Source organism: Balaenoptera musculus, chromosome 15, assembly GCF_009873245.2.
Source record: "Balaenoptera musculus isolate JJ_BM4_2016_0621 chromosome 15, mBalMus1.pri.v3, whole genome shotgun sequence".
Taxonomy (NCBI): Eukaryota; Metazoa; Chordata; class Mammalia; order Artiodactyla; family Balaenopteridae; genus Balaenoptera; species Balaenoptera musculus.
The window spans coordinates 58,047,052-58,065,044 of NC_045799.1; the positions used below are offsets into that span (position 1 = coordinate 58,047,052).

At 35.4% G+C, this 17,993-nt stretch overlaps 1 protein-coding gene across 3 annotated transcripts in view; it reads left to right on the plus strand.

Annotated features, from left to right (window-relative positions):
• Positions 1-17,993, plus strand: part of ATF7IP2 (activating transcription factor 7 interacting protein 2) — a 59,611-nt gene that overhangs the window by 37,074 nt on the left and 4,544 nt on the right. For all 3 annotated transcript variants that reach the window (XM_036825875.1, XM_036825877.1, XM_036825876.1), the window contains 3 exons: positions 4,065-4,135; positions 5,239-5,300; positions 5,737-5,806. In XM_036825875.1, coding sequence (XP_036681770.1) covers positions 4,065-4,135; positions 5,239-5,300; positions 5,737-5,806 — 203 coding nt within the window. The remainder of the gene's footprint in view (positions 1-4,064; positions 4,136-5,238; positions 5,301-5,736; positions 5,807-17,993) is intronic.

Genomic DNA, 17,993 nt, shown 5'->3' on the forward strand with positions numbered 1-17,993 from the left:
GAATAAAGTAGAGTGAAATATTTGAAGTGTTGAGAGAACAAAACTTACCAACCTAAAATTCTTTACACTGTGAAATTATCTTTCAAAGGTGAAGGAAAAATAAAGACTTTCTCAGGCAAACAAAAATTTAGGATATTAGTTGCCAGTAGATCTGCCTTGCAGGAAATGTTAAAAATTCTTCATGGAGAAGGAAAATAGTATGTCAGAAAATCAGATCTACATAAAGAAAAGGAAGATCATCAGAGAAGGAATGAGTGAAGATAAAATAGAATGTTTTATCTTTCTTATTATTAATTGATTTAACTGACAAGAGTTTGTTCAAATTAATAGCAACAATGTATTTGATTATGTATGCTTGTGTGTGTGTGTGTGTGTGTGTGCGTGCTGCACTCACGCACTTATATATAAGTGAAATGAATGGTAGCAATGATTGAAAAGGAACAGGAAAGAGGAATTAGGAATATTTTGTTATTATAAGGTACTTGTACTACTTGTGAAGCAGTATAGTATTATCTGACAATTGACTTGGATTAGTTATCAATGTATATTGCAAACTCTGGGGCAACCACTAAATACAGAAGTATAGTTTGCTAAGAAAGGAGAGAAAATGGAATCATATAAAATGTAGTTTTATTCATAATTGCCAAAACTTGGAAGCAACCAGGATGTCCTTCAGTAAGTGAATGGGTAAACAAATGTGGTAGAGGGTTGGCCAAAGTTTCCATCAGTTTTTAAGTAAAAATAAAAGAAACATTTTTCATATTCACCAAGAACTTTGTTGAACAACATATTCACCGTTTTGTTCCACTACCTTCTGACATTTTTCAGGCAACTTCATAATTCCATCTTCCCAAAACTTATTACCTTTTTGAGCAAAGAACTGTTCCAGGTGCCTTTTACAGTCTTCCAGGGAATTGAAATTTTTTCCATTAAGAGAATTTTGTAAAGACTGAAATAAATGGAAATCCAAAGGTGCAATGTCTGGTGAATACAGCAGATGAATCAGAACTTCCCAGCCAGGCTGTAACAGTTTTTGCCTGGTCATCAAAGAAACATGTGGACTTGCGTTACCCTGATGGAAGATTATGCATTTTCTGTTGACTAATTCCGGATGCTTTTCATCGAGTGCTGCTTTCATTTGGTCTAATTGGGAGCAGTACTTGTTGGAATTGTTTGGTTTTCCGGAAGGAGCTCACAATAGAGGACTCCCTTCCAATCCTACCATATACACAGCGTCACATTCTTTGGTTGAAGACTGGCCTTTGGTGTGGTTGGTCGTGGTTCATTTCATTTGCCCCATGATCTCTTCCATCCACATTGTTGTACAGTATCCACTTTTCATCACCCGTCACAGTTTGTTTTTAAAATGGAATGTTTTCATTATGTTTCAGTAAAGAATTGCATGTGGAAATGCGGTCAAGAAGTTTTTTTTTGCTTAACTTATGTGGAACCCAAACATCAAAGCGATTAACATAACCAAGCTGGTGCAAATGATTTTCAACACTTGATATATTTTGAGTGTGTCGGCTATCTCTTGCCTGGCATAATGTTAATTATTCTCAATTAATGTCTTGATTTGATCTCTATCAACTTCAACTGGTCTACCCGACCGTGGAGCATCGTGCAGCAAGAAAATCTCCAGCACGAAACTTTGCAAACCACTTTTGACGTGTTCGATCAGTCATAGCACCTTCTCCATACACTGCACAAATCTTTTTTTGCATTTCAGTTGCAAATAATAAAGCATAATGTGTCAAAAATGTTGCTTTTTTCTTCCATCCTCAATATCAAAATGGCTTCACATAAATTTACCAATTTTGATAAGTTTTTTAAAATTCATGCTGATATGGCAGCTGACACAATACAGTCTAACAGAATTGTTTTGAATGAAGTTAAAGACAGCTAAGCACTACTAGATCCATCTTACAGAAAAAAACGAACAAACGTTTTGGCCAACCCAGTACATTCAGGCAATGGAATACTGTTTAGTGCTAAAAAAAGAAATGAGCTATAAAGCTATGAAAAGACATGGAGGAAACTTAAATGCATATTATTAAGGGAAAGAAGCCAATCTGAGAAGGCTGTATACTGTATGATTTCAACTATATGACATTCTAGAAAAGGCAAAACTGTGGAAATAGTAAAAAGATCAAATGTTGCCAGAGGTTGGTGGGGAGGGATGAATAGGCAGAGCACTGGGGATTTTTAAGGCAGTGAAACTATTTTATACTGTAATGGTGGATACATGTCATTACATGTTTGTCAAAATCCACAGAATGTCCTAACACTAAGAGTGAATGTTATTGTAAACTATGAACTTTGGGGGTAATGATTACCCCCAAATGATTGGGGGTTGTTAACATAGTTTCATCAGTTGTAACAAGAGTACCCACTGGTAAAGGATTTTGTGGGAGGTTGTGTGTGGGAGGGATAGGGGGTATATGGGAAAACGCTGTAGTCAATTTTGCTGTAAACCTAAAGCTGCTGTAAAAAAAAAACCCACTTATTTAATAATTTTTAAAAGTACAAAATATTGCTGAGAAAAATTAATGGAGATATAAATATATGGTGAGATATGCCATGTTTACAAATCAGAAAATTCATTGTTAATGTCACTTCACCCAAATTGTTCTGTATATTTAATGCACCCTTAAACAAAATCATGGCATCCTTTCTGTAGAAAGTAACAAACTGATCATAAACTTGTATGAAATGCAAAAGACCTAGAAGGTGAAAACAGTGTTATAAAAGAACAACGTTGGAAGACATACACTACCTGAGTTCAAGACTTACTATAAAAGCTATAGTAATTAAGAGAATGGTGTTGGCATAAGGATAGAAATATAAATCAATGGACAAATTAGAGAGTATATATAGAGTCCATTGGTTTTCAGCAAAGATGCCAAGGTAATTTAATGGGGAAGAGAGAGTTGTTTCAACAACTGTTGTTGGAATAACCAGAGGGGAAAAGTGAACCTCAACTCTTACACCATACACAAAAATAACTTGAAATGGATCATAGACCAAATACAAAGGCTAAAAATTATAAAACATCTATAAGAAAATGGTACAACCCTGTGTATAGAAAATTCATGTAGCAAATTAAATGGGCTTACTGAAATTTGTGTCAATGTTTTCTTAACAAAAACTCTGATTTTAAATGTCAAATTCAAAAAAGTGGAGTCGGGGTCAAATGGGAGCAAAAGACGGTCTCATGACTCAGAATATTCTGTAACCATAATCAGCATCATTTATCATCATTGCCTCAGTTTAGTAAATGCATAGTAAATATTGCTACTATAGTGATATAATGTAGAGTAGTGGCAGAATTAATTTTTTAATATCTTTATTTTTTATAGTTCTACATCAGTAACAGTTTTAATCAGTTTCTTTTATACATTGTTTCATTTTCAAGAAGGCAAGTATATGTGCTAGAGTGACTTTTGTATGTTTTGTACATTTATATATGTTGAATACTTATAGTTCATACATTTGGATTTATTGTAAATGGATTTCTATTAAGTTTTTTTTTAATAAATTTATTTTATTTATTTTTGGCTGCATTGGGTCTTTCGTTGCTGTGCGCGGGCTTTCTCTAGTTGCGGCGAGTGGGGGCTACTGTTCGTTGCAGTGCACGGGCTTCTCATTGCAGTGGCTTCTCTTGTTGTGAAGCACGGGCTCTAGGTGTGCAGGCTTCAGTAGTTGTGGCACATGGGCCTAGTTGCTCCGCAGCATGTGGAATCTTCCCGGACCAGGGCTCGAACCTGTGTCCCCTGCATTGGCAGGTGGATTCTTAACCACTGCGCCACCAGGGAAGCCCTCAACTAAGTTTTAAGGGTCTGTGTTTATTGTATATCATGAACTTTTGGTCATGTAAATAATTGGCTATACACAGGGTTTCTTGGGTACTTGGTTTTATCATTTTCATTCCACATCCTCCCCATTGTTAGATTAAAACATATCAGTTATGAAATGTTAAATTAGAAGAATTAAAACCATTGATTGCATGTCTCAGCATAATCACATTTATTTAATTAATTAATTTATTTATTTATTTATTTCAGTAATGATGATGTCATGTTGATTTCTGTGGAAGGTCCTAATTTGACAATTCCAATTACATCAGATCCAACAGGTATCTTAAAATATGACCTATCAAATCAGAAAGCCTCAAATCAGTATTTGTTTAAAATAGAGAATTGAATATTATCTTTTAATAAAATAAAAGTTTTAATTCTACTCTCAAAAATGTTTAATTTATATCTGTGATTAATATTACCTGAGTAAATCAGTGATTGCTTAATAAAATTGACGTTTCTTATTAACCTTGTGTTTATCAATTTATGGCCTTTTGTTTCTTTACTGTGTTTAATGGCTTTGTAAATTATAAAACTACTTACCTTTCATATCCGTTATTTGTACTTGTTTACTCTGGTCTTGTTGCTGATAGTGATGGTTTATTTTTTGTTTGTCTTTTGTTTTATCGAGTTAAAGTCTACTTAAGATTTAAAGTTTGGCTAATCTTTAGTATCTTTGATTTTTTTAAACTTTTAAAAATAATACTTCTGTTACTCTTTAGAGTTTCTCATTACACTTAATGTAAAAATCTTTAACATTAGATTTCCAATAAATTTCCTTTCCCTTAAAATAGCTATCTTTTTTGGCTCATAATTTCTCCTTCAAAATTCCCCATTTCCTTTTCATTTTTACTATATATTAGAGAGTTTAATTTGCATCTTAATTTCAGAAAGCTTTGTCTGCACTTATATAGCTACTTAATTGCCACCATGATTTGGGCTGTTAACATTGTAAATCAAATAGTTAAGGGATATTAAGCATTTATCTGAGGCTTTTACTGGTTCTGTGAAGAATCCTCCTCAGCCATCTCAGGTGGTCTAGTCTAAAGATACTATGAATAAAAAATGTGTAAATTTCCAAGTTATTTCCTCAAATGCTATAGTAGTTTACAGATAGATACTCAAAAAAGAGTTACTAATATAGCTGTAAAGTTACAGAACGAAAAAATCTTTTGAACCAAAATTAGAGTTTGCTTTTTTTGGACTGGTTCATTGGTTTTTGGAATAAGTAAAGTCGATTGAGTTACATTTCTTATGATTATATAATGGTTAATTAGCATCCCCATTATTATTGTTTCAGCATTCACATATTACAAAGTCCATAAATATTTAATAGTTAATAAACTTGTCAAATGTTCATATTTTAATAATTTTCTTTCAGATACTGGAAAAATTACATCAGGAAATTCTAACAGTTCACCTGATGCTGAAACTGAAGCTATGGTAGGTTCTAAATATTGTCTCTGAATATTGTTTATTTGAATATGTTAGTTCTAGGAACTTTAGTGTTGCTACCTGTTGGATGACTCATCTTTGTCATTCATTCTTTGGGAGATTCATTCTCTGAGAGATTAATGTCTCCTAGTTAGCGTGACCAGGTTCCAGTCCAGCTTAAACATTAAAAAGCAAACAGCTAATGATAAACATATTTCACAACCATATTTATTACCAAATTAACTCATTTAGACTCTGCTTAGTTATATTCACAGAAACCATATAGCATTTCACGAGCTTCTCTTTCATAGTAGAGTTAAATTAAGCTGTAAGACTTTTAGAATGTTCAGTCTCTAGCTTCTAAATGGTAATTTTAAATGATATGTGTTTTATTTTAAAAAACATTTTCTGTTGAGGCAGTCTTATTTTTTTAACAACTTTTCAGGCTAAAGAGAAGAAGAAACTTGATTCTGTGATTGATCTAACGAACGAAGGCCTGTCAAACTGCGACACAGGTAAAGGATTTGTCTTTTTCAAGAAAGAGGGAAGGGTAACAACTCAAAATACATTTGACGCATTTATGAAGTTTTTTTGTGTGTGTTAGTGTGTGTATTTAGTAGCTCTATGCAGTTTTATCACGTGTGTAGATTTATGTAACTGCCACCACACTCAAATTATACAACTGTCCTATCACTACAAGGTTCCCTCATGCTACCCCTTTATAGGATGTTTTTTAGAGTTTGCTCCCAGTCCCTAAACCCTGGCAACCACTAATCTGTTCTCCACTATTATATGTTTTTTCATGGATGTTATATAAATGTGATATAATATGTATCCTTCTGATATTGGCTTCTTTCCCTTAGCTTAATTTCCCCCAAGGGTCATCCAAGTTGTTTAGTAACTATTCCTTTTTATTGCTGAGTAGCATTCCATGGTGTGGATGTGTAATAGTTTATCCATTCGCTCACTGAAAGACATCTGGGTTGCTTGGGACTATTAGAAATCTCTTTTCTACCTGTGAGACACACCTTTTTTCCTTAACCATAGCAATACTGGCTGTGACAGGATGCTAGGGCATAACATGAAAATGCAGAGGGAGAGTGACAGCAGTGCCCTCTTTCTCAGATTTAAACAAAAAGAAGTAAAATAGAGTCTTCTGGGGCTGGTAATCAATCATAAGGTTTCATCTCTTAATTGCACTTGAATGTTTATGGTACTCTTTTGATGAAATATTTGATTCCATTTATTAGCATTAGTAAATTAATATTAAAAATTACTACATTATTATTATTATTAAAGATTACTACAGGAACTATATAGTCCAGTTCATTCTCCGATCTCAGCTGTGGATCCAAACAAAGGTTGGAACCACTGGAATCTTTAGGCACCCCATGATAGAATCAAAAAACCCTTCAGTTTCCAATTTCATGAAGATTAGAATGAATTAAAAAATGAAATTGGAGTCCATAATGAAGTATCATTAATGATTAACAATTTTAACATTAATTTTAAGGATTAAGATTACTAAATATTTTTTAAACGACACGATACAGGATTCGAGTTGCAGTAAAATAAAAACACAGATTCATTCAGTGCTTGATAAAATAAGTTACACCTGTAATGGGGTTGAGGGGGGGGCTTCACTTTGAAATCGAGCAGTTGGAAAGGTAGATCATGCCAATTCATGATGTTAACTCACGATAATGTGAATGTGAATCTGTCTTGTAAAATGTTCAGTTCTGAATAAGGGTATAGTTAGTCAGATGAAACTTGGACTGTTTCTCATATTCCCAGGCTTGATGAATGGTATCACCAACTCATCCAGTTTCTCAAGCCAGAAGTAAGAGTCACTTTTGACTCATAGATATGCCTCATTCCACTATGTAGTCAGCTTTCAAGCTCATCAGTTGTCTCCCGAAAAGCTAACAGATGTAGTCCATATATTTCCTTATTTCAGAATTCTATTATCTTTAGTCTATTGCCATAACTTAATAACTAATATTTCTGCCCTAACTTACTGCTTTTAATGAATCTTCTAAGTTGACACTAAAATATTATTTCCTTATACAAATCTGGTTATGTTTTTGTCTTTAGGATAAAATCCAAATTCTTTAACAAGATATACAAAATTCTTAATGACTTAGACCCTGAAAACGTTTCTAGGTTTATCTTCTACAGATTCCTTACCTCTTCCTTAATGGCTTCTCAGTAGGTAGTGCTTCTTCTCTCCTTGCCATCACCACATATCCTGTTCTCTTTGCCAGGAATGCTCTCCCCTCTGTACCTCCCCAGGCTTGTCTGATGACCCCACTTCTCATCCTTCAATATTCAGTTTAGACACTTGTGACAAACTGTTCTGGCAGAAATTGTCATCTTTGCTCTCCTTACCCTTGGTATTTTGTGCATGCCTATATTATAACTTTATTTTATTGTTTCTGTACATATCTGTTTTCCTAAAAGGACTTGAAATTCGTTTCAGCAGCATTAATGTCTTTATTAATCTGTATGTTTTCATCTTTTTAGCACAGTGCTTGGCACACAACATAACATTCCAAAAAAAAGGTTGAATTAATGCAGATTTTCTACTAAATAGTTTTAAAAGAAATGTAAATTTGTATACTGTGAATGGGAGTGTAAATTAATCTTTCTGGAAGACATTCTGTCAATATCAAAACTTTACCAATATGCAAGCCTTGTGACTCAATTATTTGAATAGTTACCTGAAGAAAATAAAGTATAGGGGAAATATGAAAATGTTCATTGCAGTACTATTCATGAAATATAAAACTTTGGAAACCCTTAAATTTCTAGGAATAAGGAATTAATTACAAAAATTAGATTTATATGGTACAACCATATTCAACCATTAAAAATAATGTTGAGGAAGTATATGTATTGATGTAAACATGTTAATAATATAACAAGAGAAGTTATAAAAGTATATATGTAGAGTCATGGTGGAGTAAATGGGCTCAGACTTAACTCTTCTTCAGTAAACAAGTAGAAGACTAAACAAGATATAAGAAAAAAATTTTTAGATATTGCAGTACAGGACTGCAGTCCCTGAGAGAAGGGAAATGCATGAGATGAGCCCTATGGGCTGCCCCAGCTTTCTTCCTAGATTGCGGTGCACTGATGGAGATCCCAAGCAGAGAATGGCTGTCTTGCTGAGGTAAGAGAGATTGGCATTCAGAGAGGCTGAGGCAACTGGAATGAGGGGAAGAGTACTATCAGATGAGGAAGCCACTCAGAGAAAGAGCTCCAAGAGGTTAGCATAGGAGTCCTTTTGAGTCTTTGCTGAAATATTAAGTCACACATGCAGAGTGAAATTGCATGAGTCTGGGCAAAGAATGACCAAGGACCTTTACACTAAACAATTTCCAGAGCTCAAACAGCAGTGGGAAATGTTTCAGGTCTGACCAGCCATCATGGTAGATTCTTACTGAATATACGGGTGTAAACTCATCTTAGAGCAAAGGCAACTCTAGCATTGCCCTAATAAAACCGAACTCAGAATTCAACTCACAACCATGTAAAATTCATAATATCCATCATCCAATTTTAAAAAATCACTCGAGATATGAGGAAGAAAAATGGAATCCATAACCAGGAGAAAAATCAGTCAAAAGAAACAAACTTAGAAATGACAGATGACAGAATTAACAGACAAGGACCTTAAAAGAACTGATAGAAGTACACTCAGAGATTTAAAGGAAAACATGAACATAATAAGAGAAATAAAAGATATAAAAGAGAACCAAATGAAATAAAAATACTTGAAGTTCAGTGGATGGAATAAATAGCTTATTAAACACCAGAGAAAGAAAAACAAATTGGTATACTGGGATAAATAGTACCTGACCATATAATTTGGAAAGAAGCTATACAAATTAAAGAAAGAATATGAAAAGAAAAGAAAAAAGACTGGGAAAAAGGAATCAGACCTTTAGTAAACTGTGGGACAATATTAAGTGGTCTAACATAGATGTATGGTCAAAAGTTTTACAAATTTAATGAAAAGTACGAGCCCACCATAACCAAGAACTTCAGTACTCTGCATGCAGGATAAATACAAAGAAAACCATATCAAGGAACATCATAATCAGTTCCTGAAAACCAGTGATTAACAGCAACAACTTTAGAGCAATCAGAAAGACACCATATATATAGGATATATAGGGAAGAACAAAGAATGCACAGTTTTCTCAATTGGAACTATGCAAAACAAATCAAATGGCATTATTAAAAGGCTGGGGGAAAATAATTGTCAACCTAGAATTCTATATCCAGCTAATATATCTTACAAACATGAAAGCAAAATTAAGACTTCTGTTTATTAAGATAAACAAAAGTTGTTGCCAGCAGACCTTCACTGTCAAAAATAAAGGAAGTTCTTCAAGCAAAGGGAAAATATCAGATGGAAAGTGGATCTACACAGAGGAATGTAACAGTATGTTGTGGAGTTTATAATTTATGTAGAAGCTAATGTATGCCAACAGTAGTGTGAAAGATGGTCAGAGGAATGGAAGTATGCTGGCTATAAGGGTGTTACATCATGAGTAGTATAATGTTACTTGAGGATAGACTATACGTTATTAAAGATACTAGATACGTACATACGGCAGTGCCTAGAGCAATATTTTTTTAAGTGTAAGTATGGCTGATAGACCAATAGTGGAGGTAAAATGGAATTTTTAAAATACTCAATCCAAGAGAAGGTGCAAAGAACAAATGACGCTAAATAGAGAACAAATTACAGGATGGTAGATTTAAACCCAACCATATTGATAGCTAGAATAAGTATAGAAGGGTCTAAACACTCCATTAAAAAGCACACATTGGGCTTCCCTGGTGGCACAGTGGTTGAGAGTCTGCCTGCCAATGCAGGGGACACGGGTTCGAGCCCTGGTCTGGGAAGATCCCACATGCCGCGGAGTGGCTGGGCTCGTGAGCCACAATTACTGAGCCTGCGTGTCTGGAGCCTGTGCTCCGCAACGGGAGAGGCCGCTGCAGTGAGAGGCCCACACACCGTGATGAGGAGTGGCCCCCGCTCGCCGCAACTGGAGAAAGCCCTCGCGCAGAAACGAAGACCCAACACAGCCAAAAATAAATTAATTAATTTAAAAAAAAATTCTATGAGAACAAAGTTTAAAAAAAAAAAAAAGCACACATTGTTGGACTGGATAACAAAACAAGACCCAACTATATGACAACTACATGATGTACGTTAAATATAAATATATGGATAGGTTAAAGTTAAAAGGATGTAAGAAGATAAGCCATGCAAAAACATACAAACACTAATCATAAGAAAGCTAGAGTGACTATATTATTATCAGATAGACTTCAGAACAAGAAATATTACCAGGGATAAAGAAGGCTGTTTCATAACAGTAAAGCAATCATTTCATCAGAAAGACACACTAAACCTACGTTTATGCATATAATAGTAGAACTTCAAAATTCCTGATATAAAAACTGATCGGACTGAAATTATAAGTGGACAAACAATTATAATTGGAGGTTCCAACACTCCCTTCTCAGTAATCGATATAATATGTAGTCAGTAAAGTTTAGGAAGCCTGGGCAATACTATCAACCAACTTAACCTACTTGACATTTATAGAACACTCAAACCCAGCCACAGAAGAATACACATTCATTTTAAGTGCATATGAAACATATCAGGTTCTGGACCATAAAACTAGTCTCACTATATGTAAAAGTTTAGAGAACATACTCTGTATGATTACAGATACAATTAAATTAGTAATAACAGAAAGCTAGTTGGGAAATCCCTAGATATTTGGAAGCTAAAGATTACATTTCTAGATAACCCATGAGTCAAAGAAGAAATCAAAAGGAAAGTTTAAAAATATTTTGAACTGAATGAAAATGAAAACACAGCATATCAAAATCTGAGGAATGCAGCTAAAGCCGTGCTTAGAAGGCAATTGCTAGCATTAAATGTTTATAGTAGGAAAAATGGAAAGTCTAAAATGAATAATCTAAGATTCTGCATTAAGATGCTAGGATAAAAAGAACAAATTAAACCCAGAGCAAGTAGATGACACTTCACTAGAGAAGATATGGGGATGGCAAATAAACACAAGACATCCTCAACATTGTTATTCATTAGGGAAGTTAAGACCACAATGAGATACCACAACACATCCACTAAAATGGCTAAAATGAAAACAACTGAAAATATACAAAGTGTCGGTGAGGATGTGGAGTGACCTGGAATTCTCATGTTTTGCTGGTAGGAGTGTAAAATGGTGAAACCACTTTGGAAGTGGTCTGGCAGTTTCTCAAAACATTAGCTATACTCTTAGCAAATGACACTATTATTCCACCTTTAGGTATTTATCCAGGACAAATGAAAACCTACATCTACACAAAGACTTTTACACAAATGTTCATAGCAACTTTATTCATAATAGCACTGAACTATAAACAGTCCAAATGTCCATCAATAGATAAATAGGTTGTGGCATATCTATCTCTACAGCTAAGTACTACTCAACAATAAAAATGAACAAAATATTATTATATGCAACAACATTGATGAATCTCAGAAACAAATGTTGGGCAAAAGAATTGTACATACTGTGTGATTTGCTTTATGTCAAATTCTAGAAAAGGCCAATCTAATCTTTAGTGACAACAGACCTGTGGTTTCATGGGGCCAGCGGTGAGAGAGGGATTGAGAATGTTACGAAGACCAAGTTCATACTGCTCGCTGCACAACAGGCCAATAAATCAAGAGATGAGTTGTTGGGTCAAGGAATGGAGAAGATGGTGGACTAGTGTCCCAAAGAACCATCTTCTCCGAATTAGAATTCAGGTTCCTTTTATACTAAAAGAGGAAGGGTGTGTGGGTGGTTGCTGCAAACTTCTTGGGGCTGGAATCCTTTTTTCTTGGCAGCTAGCTGTCCACGTAGGTCATTTCACAATGTTGCTATAAACCTCCAACAAGACAAATGTTATTGTCTGTTCTACAGCTTTTTATCTCTATTTAAATGGATAAGTGTTATACCTTTTAAGGTCAGGGCCTTGAGAATGAGCTATCCTGTGTATTTCAGGCTACCGGCAACATTTTTAACTTGTAGCAAAAGCAATAGAATACAAAGGTTAAAGTAAAACAAACAGATCCAATGTGGAGTCAGATTTGTTCTTCCATATTACCAGAAGGGACACTATTTGGGGTAATAAAAACATTCTGTCTTGATTTTGGTGGTGGTATCACAACTGTACATTTGTCAAAACCCGAAGAATGGCACATTTAAAATGGGTACATTTGGGGGACTTCCCTGGTGGTCCAGTGGTTAAGACTTCACCTTCCAATGCAGGGGGTGTGGGTTCGATCTCTGGTTGGGGAGCTAAGATCCCACATGCCTTGGGGCCAAAAAACCAAAACATAAAACAGAAGCAATATTGTAACAAATTCAATAAAGACTTTAAAAATTGTCCACATCATGGAAGCAACCTAAGTGTCCATCGACAGATGAATGGATAAAGATGTGGCACATATAGACAATGGAATATTAGCCATAAAAAAGAAATGAAATTGAGTTATTTGTAGTGAGGTGGATGGACCTAGAGTCTCATACAGAGTGAAGTAAGTCAGAAAGAGAAAAACAAATACCGCATGCTAACACATATATATGGAATCTAAAAAAAAACAAAAAATGGTTCTGAAGAAATTAGGGGCAAGACAGGAATAAAGATGCAGACGTAGAGAATGAACTTGAGGACATGGGGAGGGGGAAGGGTAAGCTGGGACAAAGTGAGAGAGTGGCATGGACATATATACACTACCAAATGTAAAATAGCTAGCTAGTGGGAAGCAGCCACATAGCACAGGGAGATCAGCTCGTTGCTTTGTGTCCACCTAGAGGGCTGGGATAGGGAGGGTGGGAGGGAGACAAAAGAGGGAGGAGATATGGGGATATATGTATATGTATAGCTGACTCACTTTGTTATACAGCAGAAACTAACACACCATTGTAAAGCAATTATACTCCAATAAAGATGTTAAAAAAAAAAAAGGTCCACACCAAAAAAATCTAAAAAAATAAAATGGGTACATTTTATTGTATGTAAGTTATATCTGAATAGTTAGTTTTTAAATACAAACTTTAAAAATCATGTCTATAATGTAAATATTTACATAAGTGAACGTGCGTCTACATGTGCATATACATGCAGCAAAGGATCTGAAAGGTCAAACACCGAAGTGGTAAGTTGAGACCAGAGGCCACAATTCTCACATAGCAGTTTAATGAGGAGGAACCTTAAAATAATCGGGTACTGGCTCCTGTTGCTTTGAGAATACAAAGTGCTAAAGTAACCATTCCTGGGACTTCCCTGGTGGCGCAGTGGTTAAGAATCCACCTGCCAATGCTGGGGACATGGGTTCAATCCCTGGTCCGGGAAGATCCCACATTGCCACGGAGCAACTAAGCCTGTGCACCACAACTACTGAGCCTGTGTTCTAGAGCCCGTGTGTCACAACTACTGAGCCCACGTGCTGCAGCTACTGAAGCCTGCGCGCCTAGAGCCTGTGCTTCACAACAAGAGAAGCCACCGTAATGAGAAGCCCGCGCACCACAACAAAGAGTAGCCCCCACTCGCTGCAACTAGAGAAAGCCTGCGTGCAGCAACCAAGACCCAACACAGCCAAAAAAATAAAATAAATTTTAAAAATGTAACAATTACTCATTTTTATATAGATAAGGATAAAAGCTGCAGAGTATTTACAAGACATTAACATTGGTGACACAAAGGATCTAAACGTAAACTGGTTTGGGATAAAAGTCCTGTTTTGTCTCTTATCATAAAGTTGAGTTTCTGTCTTAGCCTGTTTTAATTTGCCAAGGGCTTGTTGACTTACTACCTTGAAAGAAGGAATGTTAGTTATGGGAAGTTATATCTATTAGAATTTTTTTTTGTATGAAGCTGTTCACTTGAAAATTTAAGGGAGGTTATTTGTATCAGCTCTTGTGCATTGATTAACCTGCAGATTATGATTTCACAAATCTAGGTCTAATTAACAAACCAGTTTAAAAGGGTGTATAGATTCTCTTACAATTTGTAATTTTAAAAATTTATTTCTTATACAGCAGGTTCTTATTAGTTATCTGTTTTATACATATTAGTGTATATATGTCAATCCCAATCTCCCAGTTCATCCCACCAGCCCCCCCCCCACACTTTCCCCCCTTGGTGTCCATAGGTTTGTTCTCTACATCTGTGTCTCTATTTCTGTCTTGCAAACAGGTTCATCTGTACCATTTTTCTAGATTCCACATATATGCGTTAATATATGATATTTGTTTTTCTCTTTCTGACTTACTTCACTCTGAATGACAGTCTCTAGGTCCATCCATGTCTCTACAAATGACCCAATTTCATTCCTTTTTATGGCTGAGTAATATTCCATTGTATATATGTACCACATCTTCTTTATCCATTCATCTGTTGATGGGCATTTAGGTTGCTTCTGTGACCTGGCTATTGTAAATAGTGCTGCAATGAACATTGGGGTGCATGTTTCTTTTTGACTTACGGTTTTCTCTGGGTATATGCCCAGTAGTGGGATTGCTGGGTCATATGGTAATTCTATTTTTAGTTTTTTAAGGAACCTCCATATTGTTCTCCATAGTGGCTCTATCAATCTACATTCCCACCAACAGTGCAAGAGGGTTCCCTTTTCTCCACACCCTCTCCAGCATTTGTTGTTTGTAGATTTTCTGATGATGCCCATTCTAACTGGTGGAGGTGATACCTCACTGTAGTTTTGATTTGCATTTCTCTAATGATTAGTGATGTTGAGCAGCTTTTCATGTGCCTCTTGGCCATCTGTATGTCTTCTTTGAAGAGGTGTCTATTTAGGTCTTCTGCCCATTTTTTTATTGGGTTGTTTGTTTTTTTAACATTGAGCTGCATGAGCTGTTTATATATTTTGGAGATTAATCCTTCGTCCGTTGGTTCGTTTTCAAGTATTTTCTCCTACTCTGAGGGTTGTCTTTTCATTCTGTTTATAGTTCCCTTTGCTGTGCAAAAGCTTTTAAGTTTCATTAGGTCCCATTTGTTTATTTTTGTTTTTATTTCCATTACTCTAGGAAGTGGGTCAAAAAAGATCTTGCTGTGATTTATGTCAAAGAGTGTTCTTCCTATGTTTTCCTCTAAGAGTTTTATAGTGTCCAGTCTTACATTTAGGTCTTTAATCCATTTTGAGTTTATTTTTGTGTATGGTGTTAGGCAGTGTTCTAATTTCATTCTTTTACGTGTAGCTGTCCAGTTTTCCCAGCACCACTTATTGAAGAGGCTGTCTTTTCTCAGTTGTATATCCTTGCCTCCTTTGTCATAGATTAGTTGACCATAGGTGCGTGGGTTTATCTCTGGGCTTTCTATCCTGTTCCATTGAACTATATTTCTGTTTTTGTGCCAGTACCATATTGTCTTGATTACTGTAGCTTTGTAGTATAATCTGAAGTCAGGGAGTCTGATTCCTCCTGCTACATTTTATTCCCTCAAGACTGCTTTGGCTATTCAGGGTCCTTTGTGTCTCCATACACATTTTAAGATTTTTTGTTCTAGTTCTGTAAAAAATGTCACTGGTAATTTGATAGGGATTGCATTGATTCTGTAGATTGCTTTGAGTAGTATAGTCATTTTCACACTATTGATTCTTCCAATCCAAGCACATGGTATATAGCTCTCCATCTGTTTGTGTCATCTTTGATTTCTCTCATCAGTGTCTTATAGTTTTCTGAGTACAGGTCTTTTACCTCCTTAGGTAGGTTTATTCCTAGGTATTTTATCCTTTTTGTTGCAATGGTGAACGGGATTGTTTCCTTAATTTCTCTTTCTGATCTCTTGTTGTTAGTGTATAGGAATGCAAGAGATTTCTTTGCATTAATTTTGTATCCTGCAACTTTACCAAATTCATTGATTAGCTCTAGTAGTTTTCTGGTGGCATCGTTAGGATTCTCTATGTTAGTATCATGTCATCTGCAGGCAGTGACAGTTTTACTTTTTTCTTCCAATTTGTATTCCTTTTATTTATTTTTCTTCTCTGATTGCTGTGTCTAGGACTTCCAAAACTATGTTGAATAATAGTGGCGAGAGTGGACATAAATTTCTTGTTCCTCATCTTAGAGGAAATGCTTTCAGTTTTTCACCACTGAGAATGACGTTTGCTGTGGGTTTGTTGTATATGGCCTTTATTATGTTGAGTTTCCTTCTATGCCCACTTTCTGGAGAGTTTTTATCATAAATGGGTGTTGAATTTTGTCAAAAGCTTTTTCTGCATCTATTGAGATCATATGGTTTTTATTCAATTTGTTAATATGGTGTATCACACTGGTTGATTTGCCTATATTGAAGAATCCTTGCATCCCTGCGATAAATCCCACTTGATCATGGTGTATGATCCTTTTAATTTGTTGTTGGATTCTGTTTGCTAGTGTTTTGTTGAGGATTTTTGCATCTGTGTTCATCAGTGATATTGGTCTGTAATTTTCCTTTTTTGTAGTATCTCTGGTTTTGGTATCAGGGTGATGGTGGCCTTGTAGAATGAGTTTGGGAGTGTTCCTTCCCCTGCAGTTTTTTGGAAGAGTTTGAGAAGGATGGGTCTTAGCTCTTCTCTAAATGTTGGATAGAATTCACCTGTGAAGCCATCTGGTCCTGGACAGTCCTGGACTTTGGTTTGTTGGAAGAGTTTTAATCACAGTTTCAATTTCATTACTTGTGATTGGTCTGTTCATATTTTCTATTTCTTACTGGTTCGGTTGTGGAAGGTTATATCTTTCTAAGAATTTGTCCATTTCTTCCACGTTGTCCATTTTATTGGCATAGAGTTGCTTGTAATAGTCGCTTATGATGCTTTATATTTCGGCGATGTCCGTTGTAACTTCTCCTTTTTCATTTCTAATTTTATTGATTTGAGTCCTCTCCCTCTTTTTCTTGTTGAGTCTGGCTAAAGGTTTATCAATTTTATTTATCTTCTCAAAGAACCAGCTTTTAGTTTTATTGATCTTTGCTATTGTTTTCTTTGTTTCTATTTCATTTATTTCTGCTCTGATCTTTATGATTTCTTTCCTTCTACTAATTTTGTGTTTTGTTTGTTCTTCTTTCTCTAGTTCCTTTAGGTGTAAGGTTAGATTGTTTGAGATTTTTCTTGTTTCTTGAGGTAGGATTGTATTGCTATAAACTTCCCTCTTAGAACTGCTTTTGCTGCATCCCATAGGTTTTGGATCGTCGTGTTTTCATTGTCATTTGTCTCTAGGTAATTTTTGATTTCCTCTTTGATTTCTTCAGTGATCTCTTGGTTATTTAGTAACGTATTGTTTAGCCTCCATGTGTTTGTGTTATTTTACGTTTTTTTTCCCTGTAATTTATTTCTAATCTCAAAGCATTGTGGTTGGAAAAGATGTTTGATATGATTTCAGTTTTCTTAAATTTACCGAGCCTTGATTTGTGACCCAAGATGTGATCTATCCTGGAGAATGTTCCGTGTGCACTTGAGAAGAAAGTGTAAGCTGCTATTTTTGGATGGAATGTCCTATAAATATCAATTAAATCTATCTGGTCTAATGTGTCATGTAAAGCTTGTGTTTCCTTATTAATTTTCTGTCTGGATTATCTGTCCATTGGTGTAAGTGAGGTGTTAAAGTCCCTCACTATTATTGTGTT